The sequence below is a fragment of the Megalobrama amblycephala genome, linkage group LG6 (assembly GCF_018812025.1).
Source record: "Megalobrama amblycephala isolate DHTTF-2021 linkage group LG6, ASM1881202v1, whole genome shotgun sequence".
NCBI classification, from domain to species: Eukaryota; Metazoa; Chordata; class Actinopteri; order Cypriniformes; family Xenocyprididae; genus Megalobrama; species Megalobrama amblycephala.
This window is the reverse complement of record NC_063049.1, coordinates 18,659,030-18,679,154: the sequence shown is the minus strand read 5'-3', so window position 1 is coordinate 18,679,154 and position 20,125 is coordinate 18,659,030. Positions and strand designations below refer to the sequence as shown.

At 37.2% G+C, this 20,125-nt stretch overlaps 2 protein-coding genes across 2 annotated transcripts in view; one reads left to right on the top strand and one right to left on the bottom strand.

The window, feature by feature from the left end:
- The window catches only part of spopla (speckle type BTB/POZ protein like a), a 19,245-nt gene extending 11,683 nt beyond the window's left edge, over positions 1 to 7,562 (top strand). Inside the window, exons 9-10 of the mRNA XM_048193221.1 lie at positions 5,182 to 5,218; positions 6,267 to 7,562. Coding sequence (XP_048049178.1) covers positions 5,182 to 5,218; positions 6,267 to 6,325 — 96 coding nt within the window. The 3' untranslated portion in view covers positions 6,326 to 7,562. The remainder of the gene's footprint in view (positions 1 to 5,181; positions 5,219 to 6,266) is intronic.
- Positions 2,823 to 20,125, bottom strand: nxph2a (neurexophilin 2a). Its single transcript, XM_048193222.1, has 3 exons — positions 19,388 to 20,125; positions 19,143 to 19,287; positions 2,823 to 4,905 (listed from the first exon to the last, which is right to left on the bottom strand). The coding sequence occupies exons 2-3, from the start codon at positions 19,185 to 19,187 to the stop codon at positions 4,153 to 4,155; spliced, it is 798 nt and encodes a 265-aa protein (XP_048049179.1). The 5' UTR covers positions 19,188 to 19,287; positions 19,388 to 20,125; the 3' UTR covers positions 2,823 to 4,152.

The window sequence follows — 20,125 nt, the reverse complement described above, 5'->3', positions numbered from 1 at the left end:
GAAACGTGATACTTTTGTTTTTAGGATTCGTTTTGTAACATTATAAATGTCTTTACTGTGACTTATCATCAGTTTAATGCATCCTTGCTGAATAAAAGTGTATATATATATATATATATATATATATATATATATATATATATATATATATATATATATATATATATATATATATATATATATATATATATATATATATATATATAAAATTAAATCTTATACAGAACCAAAACGTGTGAACAATATATATTATTGCATCAAATATGATGCGTTATAATGTCATTTCTAGATTGGCAGTAGCAGTTTCTAACTCATTAACAGTCTGATTTTTTTTGTTTCTCTGTTTAGTTTATGTACAAGTAGGTGCTTAATTCAGTCTTTACAGGGAATACGATTTTCTTTAATAAGAAGTGTATTAGGCTATTTCATGATCTCATCATCAGTAGCTTGTTATAGTTAAGTTTCGCAGGAAGTGAAATGCCATCTGCAAAATGACTAATGTTTTGACATTTTGGTTTGGTTATTTGCGAATAACACATTTCAAAAAGGTGAAAAGAGGTGATGGAACGGCCAGAAAGAACAATATAAAGACAACCGGCCATCCAGCTGAGCTTCAGATTACATTTAGCTAAACATAATAGTCATTTTGTGATTGATTAAACATTGCAGTGTTATAGGCTCTATAAGCACAAGTTGTGGTGCCATGACCACAGTGAGTCTGCAGCAGTCTCAATGTATTGCTCTCGCACCCTTCATGATGGGGAAATCGGGGATAATTAAAGCGAACAGCATGCAGTCCGTAATCTGAGCTATCAAACACGCATCTTTTTTCCCGTGCCAACATGCCGATTCATGCCGACCATTTTCAGCGGCTCCTAGGGAACCGTGATAACGTCTCACCCGAAACCCTCTCTCCCACTCCCGTCTTTCTGGAAGACAATTTTTAAGTGCACCACTGAGCTAATGAGACGTTGCGGATTCGTTCTTTTTTCATCATATGACAATTCAGTTTTGTCTTTTGTTCTTTTCTTTTCTTCGGTGTGAATCGGACGGTAGGAGGCCGTCTATGTTCAAAGTCAAAAACATGACAATCCATTCTGAAAGAAACAATAGAGGAAGAGTCTATCGTTTGCATGTGCAGATAAACTAATGTAACACGGGTCTATACATCAGAAAGCTTTTTATTGAATATGATCATGTATTAGAGCTTGAAGAAACGAAGCACATATCACAGGATGTAACGTTTTTATCCAGAGGTAATGTGATTTTGCAAGATATTTTACTGATTTAAGAATCAGTGTTTTATGTGGTCATAAAAATGACGGAGCATGTTTCACTACAAATCTCACATAGTCTGGATATGCTTCATGGTTTTCTTTGTGACAGTCATATTGAATAAAAGCTATAAATTAAAAGAAAGCTGGCAGCTCCTTGAGCGTTTTTTAAATTTTACAGATATTGAGGACAAACATAAAGCGTACAATTTGCAGTTGTGAAAAATAAAGACCTATTTTCACAGACAGGGCTTAGATTAAGCCAGAATTAGACCTTAGTTCAATTAGGACATTTAAGTAGCTTTTATAAATGCGCCTTAGAAAAAAAAACATTACTGGTGTGCATCTTGAGACAAAACGATGGCAGTGACATATTTTGAGATGTCTGTGCAGGTTGCTTTCAGTTAAAGGGTTAGTTCACCCAAAAATGAAAATAATGTCATTTATTACTCACCCTCACGCCGTTCCACACCCGTAAAACCTTCGGAACACAAATTAAGATATTTTAGTTGAAATCCGATGGCTCCGTGAGGCCTCCATAGGGAGCAATGACACTTCCTCTCTCAAGATCCATAAAGGTACTAAAAACATATTTAAATCGGTTCATGTGAGTACAGTGGTTCAATATTAATATTATAAAGCGACGAGAATATTTTTGGAGCGCCAAAAAAAACAAACAAAATAACTACTTATTTAGTGATGGCCGATTTCAAAACACTGCTGCAGGAAGAGTCGGAGCACAAATGAATCAGTGTATCGAATCTGCTGTTCGGAGCGCCAAAGTCACGTGATTTCAGCTGTTGGCAGTTTGACACGCGATCCGAATCATGATTCGACACACTGATTCATTTGTGCTCCGAATCTTCCTGAAGCAGTGTTTTTAAATCGGCCATCACTAAATAAGTCGTTATTTTGAGAATATTTTTGAAGCGCCAAAAAAAACAACTAAATAACGACTTATAGTGATGGCCGATTTCAAAACACTGCTTCAGGAAGATTCGATACACTGATTCATTTGTGCTCCGAATCTTCCTGAAGCATTGTTTTGAAGTCGGCCATCACTATATAAGTCGTTATTTTGTTTTTTTTTTGGCGCTCCAAAAATATTCTCGTCACTTTATAATATTAATATTGAACCACTGTACTCACATGAACCGATTTAAATATGTTTTTAGTACCTTTATGGATCTTGAGAGAGGAAGTGTCATTGCTCCCTATGGAGGCCTCACTGAGCCATCGGATTTCAACTAAAATATCTTAATTTGTGTTCCGAAGATTAACGAAGGTTTTACGGGTGTGGAACGGCATGAGGGTGAGTAATAAATGACAGAATTTTCATTTTTGGGTGAACTAACCCTTTAAAACAGCTCAAAAATGCATTTTAGTCTGGGCTAGGCTTAAGCATTGTCTGTGAAACCAGGGGAAAGCTGTGACAAGCCAGATGACTAAAATCTACTTGATAACTGTCAAACACCAAACATAGGAAAACTGTTTATGCTGTATTGAGAGAATAAAGAAACTAATTCATCATTAAAAGGCAAAATACACAACGGTTTTATAGTCACATTTATACACTATTCACAAAATTGCACACAGGATTATAAACTAAATACAATTATAAACAGCTATCTTTGTATCAACATGTTTTTGATGCTAATGTTCGTGTGGCAAGACAATTAGAGTATCCGTACAATTAATAATCCATCTGATTCTTCACTTCGAGCAGAACTGTGATCCAGATCAGTCGCCCTGATATGAGAAGAATAAATAAACGGCCATAATCTGTTAGGCATACACACACACACACACACACACACACACACACACACATGGAACCTGAGAATTCCAGTTCTGATTATCAGACTATGGCATTTCAACTGGTTCATTGTGACACACTGACATTTAGACTATAATGTGCAAACAAAAATGATTCCTTCAATTGATCTCCAGGTACTGTTTTAAATTATGAAAGACTCAGTACAAGGCAGACTCACATAATGCATTAAATTACCACTTCATGTGCGTTTGCATAAATATCTGTATTTACTCTCTTTTCGAGGAACAGAAGACACGAAAGAGTTTAATTCCAAAGTCACTGGCATGAATAGAGGTTTGCTACATGACTGACATGCTAAATTTCAGTTTTTGGCTTCGGTCCCCTCTGTCATGGTTTGTAAGTGAAATTTCCCACTATAATTAATGTTAATTAGAGCCTGGAAATGTGGATCTCTGTGGCGAGACCATGACAAAGGGTTGTTAACCGGCTGCCAGATTCACTAAATCCACCTGTCCAATGAATTGTGCTCTCGTGAGACATCACAAATTACTCTTTGAAATTATAGACAAATCTCAATTCACACATAGATCTTTTGTGAAATGCAAAATGACTAAGAGTAATTTGTATGTGATGTCTTTGCTGAATGATTTAACCCGTTCGCATTTACCTTGTCAACTGCATAAATGCTTTCCACAATTTAGTGCCGAACACATTGCTCAATAAAACACACACACACACTAACACACACATAAACCTCACAATAAAAAGGTGTTTCACTTATATTCTATCCTCTGTAGGTCTGTGATTTATTAGCTTGACAAATAGAGAAAGGTGTGTTTTCGGAAAAAAATTCCCAATAGAACTCAAACCATGGGATGGGATGTGGGACGTTTAAAGTCAAAAACAAAAGCGTCGATCAGTTATTTTGCCATCAAACGTCGTGACTGCCGTATCACAAAAGGCAAAGGCAGAGGTTGAAGCACATGCCAGTAATGTAGCCTAATGCGAAACATCTGGATTTATTTTAATTGCTTCTAAATCAGATGAAACACATGGTGAAAATGAGGTTGACCATTCTCACTGTGGAGGATGGACCGGATCTTAACCCGTGGAAGCATACGGCGTGTCGCTGTGGTAGTTGTAATCTGGGCAGATTTTCTGCACCAGTTTATAGTCAGTGCTGTAAAAGGCGATGTAGATGCATATGACTTTGAAGGGCTTTGAGCAAAGCCAGGACACGTGGCTCTGGGTGGACTCTTGGTAACACACGTTGGACGGGTCATAACTGCAGTGTGAAGTCTTTTTGCTGCGGTCCGTTTTCTGGTACTCGATCCGGCAGTTGAAAGATTTCGAGTCTTTCGTCTCCAGGGTGGACTGCTGGGCGAGCTCAAACTCCACCACTTTGGAAGGCGGCACCAGGCTTACCGAGACGTTCCCCAGGCCCGTGGAATTATGACGGAAGTAAACGCTGAACGTGCCGTTGCCGTGGTCCACTATCTTGCCTGTAATGAGGAGATTTAGTTTCACAGTCTTGATGTTGGAGTTGAAGTCACCCCAGCCAAACATTTTTTTAAACTTGCCCGTTTTCACGATGGGTCTGCGTTTAGTCCTGCTCTGCGACTCTCTGACATCTGTCTGGTTAGATAACCAGTCCCAGGAGTCCTCGATGTTTTCCAAATATGTAATCTCCCTCCTGTTACTCTTGAACCCAGGGGATCCTCGGGCGAAAAGGCGCAGGGGGTTGAGAACACGGGGGCTGGCGCTTTTGGGGGAGGGGTGCTCCTCGTTTTCCCCCCAGTCCACAAGCCCCACCTCTGGAATATGGACTCTTCTGCATGTGACCTTCCAACAACACTGAGAAAAACACAAACACACAAACATGAGAATCCTTCATATTAGATGTATATGTAATATTAACCTATAATCTTTATTAAAATCAAACAGCACAGTGCAACAGAGCTCTTGGTTGAATTATTTTTCCCATAGGATTTTAAAGTCCTTGTTTAAAAGTTATAAGACTTGAATCAAACCAAATAGCGAGCTGAACTGCATAATTACAAACTTTGATTTGAAGCAAAAAGTTGCTTTCAAAAGAGGATTCATCAAAATATCTTAATTTGTGTTCCGCAGATGAACAAAGGTCTTACTGGTGTGGAACGACATGAGGGTGAGTAATTAAAGAAAGAAATTTCATTTTTGGGTGATCTAACCCTTTAAGTAGTTTGAGTGTAACCGATATGATGATATGTGATGATTGTATTGGTAACATATGTGTGCCTCTTAGTGTTTAAAAAACACTAGTGTAAACAAAATAAAGTGTAAACAAAATTATTTCTGCAATCCACTGCAGTGCTGATCCTATGTGCCAAATAACCTTTTTGCTCCAGGATTGAGTTCTGGTCCACTTAAGATAAAGTCTTTAATAATTTGTAGAAATAAGCCAAACTAGTTTCGCTGGTAATTAGCGCAGGCTGCCATCCTGAGGCACGGCTGAGAGGATCATTTGCTGAAGCAGATGTGAAAGTAGGGCTGTTTGAAATCGCACAGACGAGCAACCCTGTATTTTCTCTATAATTACTAATTTTGCTGTAAGCTTAACAGCAGCATATGAGAACTCAGTCAGCAAAGGACTATGTTCATGAAGACATTTCCATCTAAAATGGTCTAGAGTGTATTAGTATTTTAGAGGCTGTGCTTTATCAAATACGGTTAAAAACATTTCTGATTGTCTGTGTAAACTTTTAGATGGGTGTAAAATGTTGTTGTCAAATAGCGTAATGGCTATAGAGAACATCATGCACAACATTATAAATGATGCAAACAGCCAGTAATAGACCAGTAATTTGAAAGTTCCCTGTATAATGTGAAATCAATGTGTCTCCCATGGATTGGGGGGTTTGTTCATCTATCATTCTTCACAAAACTTAATTAAGACAATACCTCCACGTAAAAACAGAGAGAGAACGCTGTGTAAATTTCCATAATGAATTTATAGGCTGCAGGTGAAACTTTCCAGCATCTTTTGAAAGTCCAATGAACAAAGATGGAAGATAACCCTCAATGGAAATGAGAAAAAAAAGAAATAGAGATTTTTATCGGTGAAACATTTATTCCCCTTTGAGTCCCCATGGTCTTGTATGATGTTCGGTAAACTAGAGCGCTCATATCTCTGTTCTCGCTTTTGGTTGTGAGTCACTTCATTTTTCATTTTGCAGACCTCAATGACTTGACAAGGGAAGATGAATACCATTCACATTTAGAGAAAATGTGGTGAGAGACAACTTCAGGTGAAGCAGGAAGGAGATGATAATGCTAATGTGGAAGCAGTTAAAGGATGATGAACAACTGGGGAAATTGCTGTGACAAGTGGAGGGATCACAGGCAAAATAAAACGCTTTACTGCCTTGAGAGGAAAACTTAAAAGGTTGTGCTGACAATCGGTCCCAATCCTTTCCCTCTCTACCTCACTCATGCTCTCTCTGTCTTACATGTAGGGTGGGAGTAATTCTACACATATTTTGGTAATATGTTTGATGTCTAACTCAAGGGAAGGACTGAAGCTGTGACTTTGGTAGAGGTAAAACATACAAGGTTTGCTAAGGGGAAAATCTAAGGACGTTAATTAAGACTAAACTACAGTACTATCCTGCAGGCTATATAGTCAGAGACATATTTAATCAGACACATATTTACCTTTCATTTTCTGTCAGAAACAGCATTTATATACAGTAATTAGCCTCAAGTTCATACAAGTATCAGAATAACCACAGTTCATCACAGGTAAAGTTTGACAACCTTAAACTCTTCAAATACTTTTTGTCCTTATTTTTAACTTTATACAATAGGTAAGGAATAATTGACGACGGGCCGTTGAATTATTAGAAAATAATGCACACCCAAGGTGGTAATGCGGCCACGACGCGAAGCGTCCGCCTCAGGGTGCATTATTTTTTTATAATTCAATGGCTCTGTGTCAATTTTTCTATGGTTCTTATTCTATTATTCTTATACTATGGTTACCACACGTTAAGACATTGTTCCGATGTTGTATTTCCAGACATATGTCAGGTTTTTGTCCTTAAAACACACTTGTGTGTGGGACTAATTTCTTACGCATCTCATCCCAAGCCTCCGTTGCTAATTCCAAAATACAGTTGATACAGTTATTAACACAGATGAGAGAGAGAGAGAATAAGCATATGTGAATAAGCCTGAGTCTGTGCGTCTCTCAACAGTGTTCGGCAGCAGTGTCTCTACTAACACTGAAACTGTAAGTTTATCTACATCAAGAACCGCACAGTTATTACCTTTTTGGTGAGAAATGTCATGTAGTTTTATGTTGCTAAACTATTTTACTGATTAATTTCGTCAGAGCTGCGCTGAGAATGTGTTTCTTTGCGAGTGTTTGTCCATACTGTATGTGTGTGCGTTTGAGTGAGAGAGAGAGAGCGGGAGAAAGATAGTATGTGCTTTCAGGACATAATAAAATGTATTTTGTGAAATAATGGAAATAATTTGTCGTTTTTATCCTCTTGTTTACTATATTTATTTGCTTGGTCAGTGTCATTGTGGGTTTTGTTTCTTTTGCTGTTGAAGGCTGTAAGGACCTTTGAAATAACTGAAATCACTTGGTGAAGTGATATGGAACTGTAATACGGTCAAGACCTGCCTAGAACTACTTTAGCTATGCATTTCCCTGAAAATAATTGCACACCTTAGAACGTTCTTCAACCAATCAGTTTCGAGCATTCAACAGCCCTGTAGTATAATTATAAAATATAAACCTTATAGATTCATTATGGGGAAAAGATGTTCCCACAAGGATGGCAATACCAGAAATCTTTGACCTTAAGGTGTGGACATTTTTTGGTCCCCATGAGGAAAACAGCTTATAAATCATACTAAGTGATGTTTCTTTGAAAATCTAAAGATGCAGAAAGTTTTCTGAGATGATTAGGCTTGGGGGTAGGGTTAGGGTTAGGAGACAGAATGCTTGTACAGTATAAAAATCCATTATGTCTATGGGAAATCATAAATCATGAAAACCCAGTTTGTGTGTGTGCGCAAAACTTTGGGGTCGGTAAGATTTTAAAAGAGTCATGAACTGCATTTTACAATGTTCTAGAGGTCTGTTATCAAAATTTTTACATCAAAAACATAATAAGCTATTTTCTATCCTGTTTTTGACCCTCTCTTTCGAAAACTTGTTTTGATAGGCACATTCAAGACTTGGAAGTAAACACCTACTGCTATGATTATGTAACAGTTTTGCATTTTAAAATAATTTTCAATGTCCCCGCCATTACATGTGTGGAACTGTTTTGATAACTTCCAATTTTGAAAAATATCTTGTTACAAAGTTGAAACATTTACCAACAATGTGAAACATTTATGAGTATTACATATGCTTTAAGTCTTGGTTGTGGCAAATTTAAGTACTTAGAGTTACCACAGTTGATTGACAAAGGATGACTTGCAGTGTTTCGTGTAAACAGAATTATGAATGAATGTGTCATCATTTGTCACACTGTCGTTCTTATAAGCTATTCATATTCATTTTCATTCATTTTCAATAAAGTGAAAAACGTAGTCATTTGCAGTGTCATGTTTTAAATAAAATGAAATGTGTTTTAATATCTTACTGATGACAGAACAGAAGATCTCACTCACTGAAGCTTTTTATTATTTTAAAGCAGTGTTCTTTCCTTTCTTCCATATCTGATCATTCAATGTATTAACCCCATAAATGCCAAAGGAAAGAAAATAAACACTGTTATGTATAATAACAATATAATAATGAGACAAAATCTGAAACAGGTCTTTTTCTGAGCTTGGATTTTAAAAAAAAAAGCTGTTTTTGGAGTAATGAGGAGGTTTTGAGTTCTAAAAGTTGCAGGATATTTTTAGAATACAGTGACCTCTTATATGTCAAAAGATAAAGAAAAATTTGATTTCTCAATTCATGATTCCTTAAATATTTTTTTAAAGAAGTCTCTTACTCACCAAGGCTGCATTTATGTAAAACAGTAATATTGTGAAATATTATTACAATTTAAGATAACTTTTCTATTTTATTATATTTTAAAATCACTGTAATTCATTCCTGTGATGGAAAAAGCGAAATTTTCAGCAAAATCCTTCAGAAATCATTCTAATATGCTGATTTGAAGCTCAAGAAACATTTCTTATTATCATCAATGTTGCAAACGGTTGGAGCTTAATATTTTTAGTTAAAACCATAATTTTTTTTTCAGGAATTTTGATTAATAGAAAGTTCAAAAGAACAGCATTTATTTGAAATATTTATGTAACTTTTGATCAACGTAATGTATTCTTGCTGAATTAAAGAATTAAAGTTAGTCTAAATATGAACAGATAGATAGATATAATATCATAAAAGCAGAATTACATGGTTTAAACCTCTGATAAATATCTGTAATTTTGTAATGTATTGTACAATGTGTCAGTCACCCACACCGATAGCTGGCCCATTTTCGTAGTGACAGCATCATAATATGACATCCACAAAGTGAGAAAAGAATCAGTCTAGACGTTCATCTGTAATGAGCATTATGGAGCAAGCTGTCTGCCAGTCCCTGGGGTGGACATATCTTTTACGGCTTGACATAAAGGTAATTGCCGTGGTGACCAGAACTAGCCCTCTAGAAAGTTATTAAGAAGTCAGGGACATCTCAGTGGCGGATCATGGATGAGGATGCTGTTAAAATGCATTTGCTTCTTCTGGCAGTAGCACACCTCTGATGGCTCTCCAGCCCCAGGGCATGAATCTGTTTGGATGTCAGACCTGCACCTTCTTGTCATTTTCCGTCCATTTTTCTTTCTTGTGCTGTCTCCCTATTTCTCTGCCCCAGAGACTGTTTGTTCAGCATGGTAGTGCAGATGTGATTTGTACCTCATTTTGAGAATTTACTTTCTTGAATTTTACATTCTGCTTTATTTTAAAGATATAGTTCATCCCGAAAGTGAAAATTGACATTACTTAAGGCTGGAACACACAACACGACTTCTGCCCAGATTTTTGCCCTGATTTGTCTGGACGAGTTGACGCACATTGCTGAAAGTCAGAAACAGTCTGCAGATATTGGACAGTAAGAGTTGAAAGATTTCACAGTAACTTCTGTGGTGTATGATGGGCACATGAACTATGAATCCGTCCAATCAGAGGATGTTACTGATATTTTGAGCTGATTTCAGAACGAATTGTTTTTAATTAAGGCACAACAACAGAAAAGTGTGGGTTAGTTGTGCAATGTTGTGTAATGTAATGTAAAGTCGGGTAATGTGATCCTCAGTTGTTTATATCTCAGTTTGTCTCTGTAATCACTAACCAGTTTTAAAGTTGGCAATATATGAAAGCCTAGTGGTTTTAAATCTATTCAGATTTTAAAAGACCAGTAGTGTATTCCAGCTCGTCCTTATTTACCCCTTATGTCACTCAATGGAAAATAAAAGGTTTACAGTTCATAGTGACAACAGCTGTCAAGTTCCAAAAAAGGACATGAACATATAAACTTTGTGCACAATATTCCATGTTTTCTGAAGTCATATGATAGTTTTGTGTGAGAAACTGAAGTTTAAGTAATTATTCACTAAATTATATTTTATTAACAAAGTTCGGGAGGAGCATTTTCAAATGATCTACCAAATCAGCATAAGGAGGCCTATAAATATGTAGCCGACTCACTTATGTTTCTCAACAGTTTTTTCTGCATCCCTCCACCACCCCATTTCCTCACACTTGCCTGGTTACAATCCTAACCAAAGATACGGGGGAGTACTCTGGGTTCGGGCTTAGCCTTACCCCGGACAGCACACCAAATACGCATTCTCTTTTACTATCTAATCATTTGTAAGTGTGAACTCATGAACAATAGTTCTCATCCAAGTCTAGGCCATGTCCAGAACTAAAAAAAAATTCTGCCCTTTTAAATCTAGATGCATACGCATTTCCGTCTGTTCCTTGCACACAGTAGCTATTGTATGAATTCAGTAGTGGAATATAGTAGGGCTGCCCCTAATAGTCGACTTACCGTTAGTCGACGAGAAGAGGCTTAGTCAACCAAAATTTTATTTTAGTCGAAGGGGAACTAAATAAAATTGCGAAATCACACAGTCTGTGACAGACTGATCATTAAAAGCTTGTCTATGTGGTAATTATAGTACATCAGGCAGGACCTCAAATATGGCTTATCATCTGAAACATGTAAGTAGTAGCAACTTTACATGGCCGTTTGCTTTAACGTTAACCTAGAAAAATGTCCTCTATTCAAGTGTTTTTGCGGAGTGTGAAAGCTGAATAGTAGCACGCTAACATGGAGGCGCTGGTTACTTGCACTAAAAATACTCCATCATTTTTGGACATATAGAAAAGAGTAATACATCTTTTGAATCTGTAAAGAGTCTACTGTTACTTGTGTGCACTCAAAAAAATAAAATAATGAAAGCAGACGGTGCACTTTCTGTCATCTCTCTCCGTGAACTTGAGCGTGTCAAAATGAACCAAAACTCCATGTAAACTTGCCTCACGGACATGAAAAATATATCTATAGACAAGGGCGTAGATTTGGTTTCAACTTTGGGGGGGTTGAACGTTGGTATGGTTGTATTGTATTGGGGGGGTTGTAACTGATGGCTTTGAATATTGGGGGGGTTACCTCCCCCCCCCATCACCCCCACAAACTACGCCCCTGTCTATAGAAATCAAAATGTCTACTTTTAATGAACCAATTCACATGGAAAACAAATATTCTCAGTTTATGTAATCCGTATGAAACGTGCATATAGGATCGTCCACTGCTGCAGAGATGATGAGTCAGCATCGTAAACTTCATCACTGCAGCCGAAAATATAGAAAACACTACTTTATCAATTAATTATTAAAATGTTAATGCAGTCTCCTCGCTGTTTTCCCCCCGACACATTCATAATCATTACTTCTGCCGGTGCGATGCTGGGCACTTTATCTGCGCACTTGAACGCTGATTAGGCTATGTAGGCAATTAAGGTTCATTATTGTGATTTATATGGTTTATTAATAAACATGCGATTAATCGACTAATCGCTTAAAATGAACGACTACTGGTCGACCAGAAAAATCTTTAGTCGAGGGCAGCCATAGAATATAGTTTTATTTATTCATGTACATATATATGTCCTTTTGGGTTTTTGTTGTTGTTGTTGTTTTAATGCATAGGATGACATTTTATTTTATTTTTCTATAGGGCAGTAAAGAACAGAGAAAAAGGAAGGAAGAGAAAGGGGGGATGGGATCTGATTAAAACCTAAATGATTCTTGTGTATCATTAGCATGTGCACTATATTTACAAGTGGGTCAACCATCCGAGATCACCTAAACCTACTCTCTGATGTTCTGTAATAAAACATAGTTTAGCATGCCATCATCAAATACACACCACACAATTATACAGGCCAAAATGTCTATTCTACTACACACATATAAGTGCGTTTGTTTTAGCTAAGTCACCCATAATTCAATCGAAATGCAGTTTCTTGTTAAACAGTACTGAACTTGGCAGCAGCTGCCTCTCCATTACACCTGTCCAGCCCCCTGTTCCTCCCCAAAGTCTCTGTCGTTTTATTCCTATCTTTGTCTCTCTCTCTTCATCTCCCCCACTGTTTCTCCTGTGTGGTGTTACAGGGCATTTCATTTGTAATGATTCACACAAAGAGCAGTTTCAAGAGAAGGCCCCAAAGGCCTGGAGGAGGCAGGTGGGGTCCTGAGTCTACACACGGCCGCAGAATAGATTGCTACCCTGATGGGTGAAACAGCCGCAAACCCGAAACCCATCACTCTTAATCAAGAGCCGGGCTGCTAACAAATGGCAGGTTTTCAGCGGAGAGGATCAAAGAGAGAAATCCTCACCCTCAGCCGGGACTGATCGCTGAACTGTACGCTGTGCTGCATGTCTAATGCCATATAATCCCTGCTGTCATTAGCACCTGACCCTTACAGATCCAAACGCTCATGCATGGCTGCCTCAGTCACCAGACCCTTAAATCATCCGGTCAGACCTGTAGCCACTCAGAGGTATGGTCGCTTTCAATGACTTCCAATTAAAGTGATGTGAGGCCAATGAAATGCATGCTTAAACATTTGTATGTAACTCTGCATTTAATTTTTAATTCTGAACATGTCAAAACTCTAATCAATACATGTGCTTTAGATAAGATTAAAAAAAAAAAAAAAAAGGGTTAGAAAACCCACACATGTGCCAGTAATATTTCAGTACTTTCACTTTCTCTGCTTGGTCATATTGTAAGGGAGTAATGTTGTGATTACACATTATAAATACATGATAACTAAAAAGTATCTGATAAATATTAGTGCTGTCAAACCGATTAATTGCATCTAACATAAAAGTCTGTGTTTACATAATATATGTGTATATATATTATTATATTCCTATGTCTGTGAGTGTGTATGTCATATTATATATATAAGGTATTTATTTTAGGGTCTTTTAACTAGTTGCTTATTAACATGAATATTACTAGAATATTGGCTATTTATTAGTACTTATTAAGCACATATTAATGCCTTATTCTGCATGACCTTATTCTACATTCTTAATCCTACCCAATACCTAAAATTAACAACTACCTCACTAACTATTAATAAGCAGTAAATTAGGAGTTTGTTGAGGGAAAAGTTGTAGTTAATTGTTTATATGTGTTCCCTATACTAAAGTGTTACCATATATAAATATAATAATACACACACACATACACACACACATATATTATGTAAACAAACTTTTGTTAGATGCGATTAATCGTGATTAATCGATTTGACAGCACTAAAATATATTTAATCATATCATATATTTAACAGCAACTAAATGTACAAATATTTGTCTAAATATTGTTCCAAATATAAAAGAATAGCAGAGTCCACACCACAACTATGATGATAACGGCACAGAGAAACAATATTGTTGGAATCACTTTCAGGATGTTTTATTTTCCAGCTGATGAACAATAAAAACTTTGACAAACAATCATAATCTATTCTGCTTTAAAGAGTGCCAGATGACAAAATTACAGCACATTTTTATAATACATAGAACTATATTGTGCGATGGTGTGGACTCTAATAAGGTTACAGTTATCATACTTATCATTCTTTGTTGGTTCTCAACCAGGGTGCCGGGACCCATAGAGGGCCTAAACAAACTTCCAAGGGAAGAGACGAAACAAGTTTTAAAATCCTATAAAATTCAATATATTATTTTAATTCACTTCCTTTTCTTTGAAGAATCAGGGTTCTTCAGGGTTCAACTGTATGAGGTAGCCTAATTTTAAAAGTGTTATTTCAACAAATTCCAGGGGCATTTTTATAAAGAAAAAAGGTTTCTTGTTATGCCAAGCTGTAAAATATTTTATTTGGTAGAAATTGTCCATAAAAAGTGATGTAAAAGTCATGGAAATTAATTGGAGTGGAATTATTTTAGTTACTTATTTTTATCTATAGACAAAATGGAGCGCAGATAAGTGGTTGACATTAACAGAATTAAACCGTTATAATGTCAAATTGAATAAATGCGTTAACAGCTTTAAACTTATTTAATTAATTGCATGTGTTAATGTCCTAAATATAAGTCAACAGCTGTGGGATCAAGCTGCTGGAAAATATGTGAAAAAGCATCAAAGACCAACATAAAGGGAGTCAGACAAGGTGCTATTGTAAAACATTTTACTGTACATTATAATCTGTTAATAAGATCAGGACTGTTAGGTGAGAAGTGATTTTTGTTCTTTCTCCTTTAATGCCTGTCGGTCGGTTCTTTGTTCCACACTCTGCTGGTGTACTAACTATCATCCCATCAACACCTCGACAATCCCATTATACCCATCTGTCTGATCTTTGTTCCTACAAATGTGTTTGACATTTCCTCAGCAAGAATAACAGCTATGATCACAAGTTTCACATGCAAAGACAACACTGGAGAGAAAGTGTCGGAAAAAAACTGCATGAAAATGTATGCAGCAGTTCAAACTTCCTGATTGGGAGCACTTCTGATGTTCAATTTGTTCACCTTAATAATTTCCCTCTTTGCTTTGGATGAAGATCATACAAATATAAATAGTGAGAAGCATGCGTGTGAAGCATATGCAGCCAGCCCTTCCTATCTGTCAGCGCTGCGTTAGAACTGACAGTACAGATGTCTCTGTTCTTTGATTAGGACGAATCCTAACTGTTTTCAGACATACCAGTCTCTTTTGAAGACAATGAAGCAGCAGCAGCAAAAAAAAAAAAGAAAAAAGAAAGAAGTCTTTTTTTGGTTTCACATAAATATGATCGGTTCTTCATAGAAGAGGGGCTGACATCACCACATCAAAGTGACAAAACGAGAGACAATGAGATGAATTTAAAAAAAATTATGGTAAAGAAAACATAATGGAGATGTTGAAATAGCTTAACGCTCAAACAGACATTCATTGAAACGAGAAAAAATATTCATTCTTATAATATGAATAACAAATACTAAATCTGCACACTTAAGGAGACAGTTCACCCAAAACGAAAATGAAAAACCTGTCATCATTTAATCACCCTCATGTCATTCCAAACCTGTATGATTTCTTCTTTGGAACAAAATAAGATACTGTTTTGTTTTTTGTCCGTACAGTGAAAGCTAAAAAGCGTTCTTCAAAATACAGTCTTTTGCACTCTGCAGAAGAAAGTAAGTCATACACGTTTGGAAGGACATAGGGGTGAGTAAATGATTATGAAATTATATTAATCATTATATAAATACATTATATATGATAATATGTGTCTGCAATTGTTTATTAATACTGATTAACACTGAGTGTAACAACAAAGATGCCAGCCACTAACATACACACCAGGTCACAGAGATGCTACACAACACATTTATCATGATAAAAAGCCTGAAATATACAGGCCTGTCCTTCAGCTCTGGAACACTCTGAAATCACTGTTTCCAGCCCATAAGTGGAAAAGCATTGATTTTATATCTCAGGTAATGGATGACACTGGCATTACATTCATGGCAAAAAAATAAAAGTCAGAACTTTGACAAAGGACATTAACATAAACTGTCTGATGTGTGAGACACATTGCATTTTTAAACATTTTAGAGTAACTATCTGCATTTCAAGTGACTAATGAGCCAAAACACCAACTTAACATTTAAATTTTTACATTTTCATAGCAATAAATTCATTAATTTATGGAATTCTATTTGAAATTAACACGTTAAATTCCAAGAGAGATTCCAAGGCCAACAACTGCACTGCAGGCTGATTCTCGCAGTCTTTCTCACTGGAGTGGTGAGAACTGCCATCCTAAAACACCATGTTTCCATATATCAAAATGTTCTGTATAGTAAACATTATTAAATCCGAGATGCCTGTCATTATTCATTCACAGTAAATGTGTCTAAATGAAAAGTAGATAACTTAAGAAAACCAACAGCAAACAAAAAATGATGGCAACGTGTAAATGGCACCTGCTCTTGGGTGTGACGTTGATTTCCTGTATTTTTCCACATGAAATTAACAAACATGAGAAAGTGCACACCACCCAACAACATCTCTGCTTATAACGGTAAATGTCACAGACAACATTCTTTATGAGGGATTACCGAGGCCAGGCTTCTGGAAAGCAACAATGACCCCAATATAGACACAGATACACATCACCGGTGTATATAGCCCAGCACTGATAATGCCAATCTAGAGCGAAACGCTCATATTTACAGACGCACTCACTGAAATCCACATATAATCTCACTCGCAGCAATTTCTGGGTTACTGGACCTACAAACACATTTCACAAGTCCATTCTGGCACTGCTTTTTCCTCTCATTTGGTGTCCTCATCCCAATTCTAAGAGCCCGATGTACGTTCTCCCCTCACATGGCAAATCCAGCGAGGGCTTGATGTGAAGACTCGGGCTGCAGCAGGTTCTGAAGAATATAAACAGCGTTTTTATTGTCCGGAGGGACGGGTGTGTGAAAGAGACGAGGGCCTTATCACAGCCCAGCAGCTCTGTAATTCGCCTCCGTGATACAGCACCAGAGCGGAGAACCTTACACGGCTGGCACAATCCAAAGACGGATTAGTTTTTCTGACATAAGCTTCCTGAAAAACTAATCAATCAGGCCATGCGGCATTATCAGAGGCATAAGATTAAAGCGTGGCTCCTAATCCGAGCACTGTAAATTTTTAGTAAATTCTCCACCGCTAGTTTTCCTCCAGTAAATAAATAATGAAATCAAAGCTAATTGCGTACAAAGACAGCGGGAGAGCTGGACGACCTCGCGATAGGGAATTCACTGCGAATCATTATTCCGGCTTTAAATTTGCTCTCCATAAACCATTGAAGTCTGTGTATTCAAAATGCGCCCTCTGAGTTGAGATTTCGGCTGAGGCAGAGTTTTATATTGAAATAACTGCGAGGACTCCATGAAAATGACAGACATTTCTGTGCTATTCTTACAGACCGACATCATACGAGTGTTTGAGTGAACAAACGTGTGCTGTTCGAGTTGTATGGACATTACACACCACCTTCCTAAATTACTCATCATCTCTTTTTTCAATCAACAAAGCGGTGCTCTGGAAAATCTTGAGCACAGATTGATGGCTGTTATGCTTCTTCTTATGCATGAACAAGAGCACAGCACAACGGCTGGCAACAAGAGGGGGTGTTGAAGAGAGCGGCGCTCTGGCAGCAAAGGCCAAATGTGCTGAACTTCAACCATGCAGAGAACAATCATTATACAAAGATGAGGAATGAAAGGAAATGTGTCTAAACAATAGAGTCGTGCGGTTGTGCTCAAGTGGATTTAGTGCTGATCACATTGTTCTCCGTCCTGCTCTCAGAGGTTGACTGCAGCAGATGTCATGGAATGAATAGTTACTAGTGTGTAGGCTCTGACCCTCTTATCTGTCCCCAGGGAGCCGCACAGATGCTGGGCTCCTTCTCTAGTATTTGAACACTGTGTGTGTGTGTGTGTGTGTGTGTGTGTGTGTAAGAGAGAGAGAGAGAGAGAGAGAGAGAGACTGTAGGGACTCTAATCCATTGGGATGCTGCCTTTGGAGGATTGTACAAAAGTGGATGTACTCATAGACAGAAGCCATTCCCACAGGTATAGCCAAATGCAACGGACAGCCAAGTCTTAAAAATAATTATGTTCAAGGTTGGATTTCTTCATAAATGCATCTAACTGAAAATGAGGTTTGTATGCAGTTCTGTGACACTGATGATTTTGAAGTGATTCAGAAACTATATGTATTACCCGTCAGAGTTTTATACAATAAAATGACTAAATTATTTTTCACCAAAAGCGCATGCGACTACCCTTCTAATCACAATCTGCTTGTTACTAAAATAAAAATATGACAAAAAAAGAAGAATGAATAGGCTACACAATGATACACATCTTTGCCTTTTCTCTATAAAAATATTAAATGTCTAAAGCTACACTCAGTCGAGAATGAGATGGTTTATGAGCTACCAGTAATATTACACTGCTTTTGTTTTATCTGCTATACATCCACACTTGTACATCTATTTCTTCCAATATTTCTCCTAATTGTTCTTAGTAACAAAAACAGCATTCAAACTGGAGTTGTAATCCTAAGTAATTCATCATTCCTAAACTCTTAAAGTTGACATATTCAGAATAAAATCATTGTTTTGTTTAGTTAACATTCATTTTCAACAAGGTATTATCTTCATTTCATAGCTAAATAAAATTAAGGTAGGTCACCTCAGCTGAAACAAACAGTCCTGTCCTTTTTAAGTCATTAAAAGTACAGTTATTTGATTCCAATATTTGAATTTTAATGTGACAGTATGTATGAGAGAAATAAAAAGTTGGTAAATGTGTCTCTCTACTTTCTACCAGGAAAAGCAAATACAAAAGACATGAAAAAGACTATGGATAATTGATTCATCCACCAGAATGTCTGAAATATTCTGTAAGTATAGTGTTCTTCACAGTACATTTGCTTAAAGTTTGTACATAATTGCATACAGATTTCATATATGTGTAAATGGAAAGGATGGTACTCACCTTGTGCAAACAGAACAGGAGCAAAACAGCCGAAACAATCTGCATCTTGACTACAAAAAAAAGGGTCTTTGACTCTTACTTGAGGTGGGAGAAGCAAATATCCAGTTCACAGGGTTTACAAGAAGGTGCCATTGCTCTCAACTACCTGAATTAGAAAATGACACGAAAATGAATGCTTTTATCAGAAGACTACCGTCTGAAGAGTTGAATGGCATCATATTCCATAAAGCAAAGTGTTTGCTTACCCTTGGCAAAAGGTGTTGATCATGTTGAAAAGTGATGATAACCAGCGGGGTTTATGACGGCACAGCTGAAGAAGGTCCCACAGGCGTCAGTGATGCTGATAAATGTGTTCGGGACAGGAGAGGTTGCTTTTAAAATAGGTTTTTATTGGAAAGTAGTGTCCGAGTGGCTGTTCGATAGATCGACGGAACGCAGCGATGACTTACGAAACGCGCCGAGTCCGATCAGTGCGAAGGTGTGAAGCCTCGCAGCATTTTGCGTGATTGATGCGAGTGCTCGCTCTCGCAGTCCGCCGTGTGTCTTTTTGTTTATGGCAGTTTGTTCTGATTAAAGTTTTATACAGCTCCAAAGTAGAGTCGATCTTTTACCAAAAGCTCAATATCTTAGTCGGTTCGCCTGTAGTTTGATTTGTGAATGTGTATGTATGTGTGTGTGGTGATGTGAATCCCTCTTTGAAGTGCTCTTCAGATTTAGCGCCTGTGAGGGACTCTCAACTGAGAGACGTCAACTGATTAACCCATTGTAGACACGTGTCTGTTTTTTCTTGTCTTTATCTGAGGTAAGGTTTTCATAACGACAGAATAACATACTGTCAGTATTACTAATGTATTCGCATATGAGGTATGTGTGTTTAAAAGTTTTTGAAAGGTTCCGAAAATATAGGCTATTTGATTTGAGGTGACGAACAAAGTAGTGCTCTGCTCAGGTAGGCTAGAGAAAACCGTCCATAAAGTAATTAT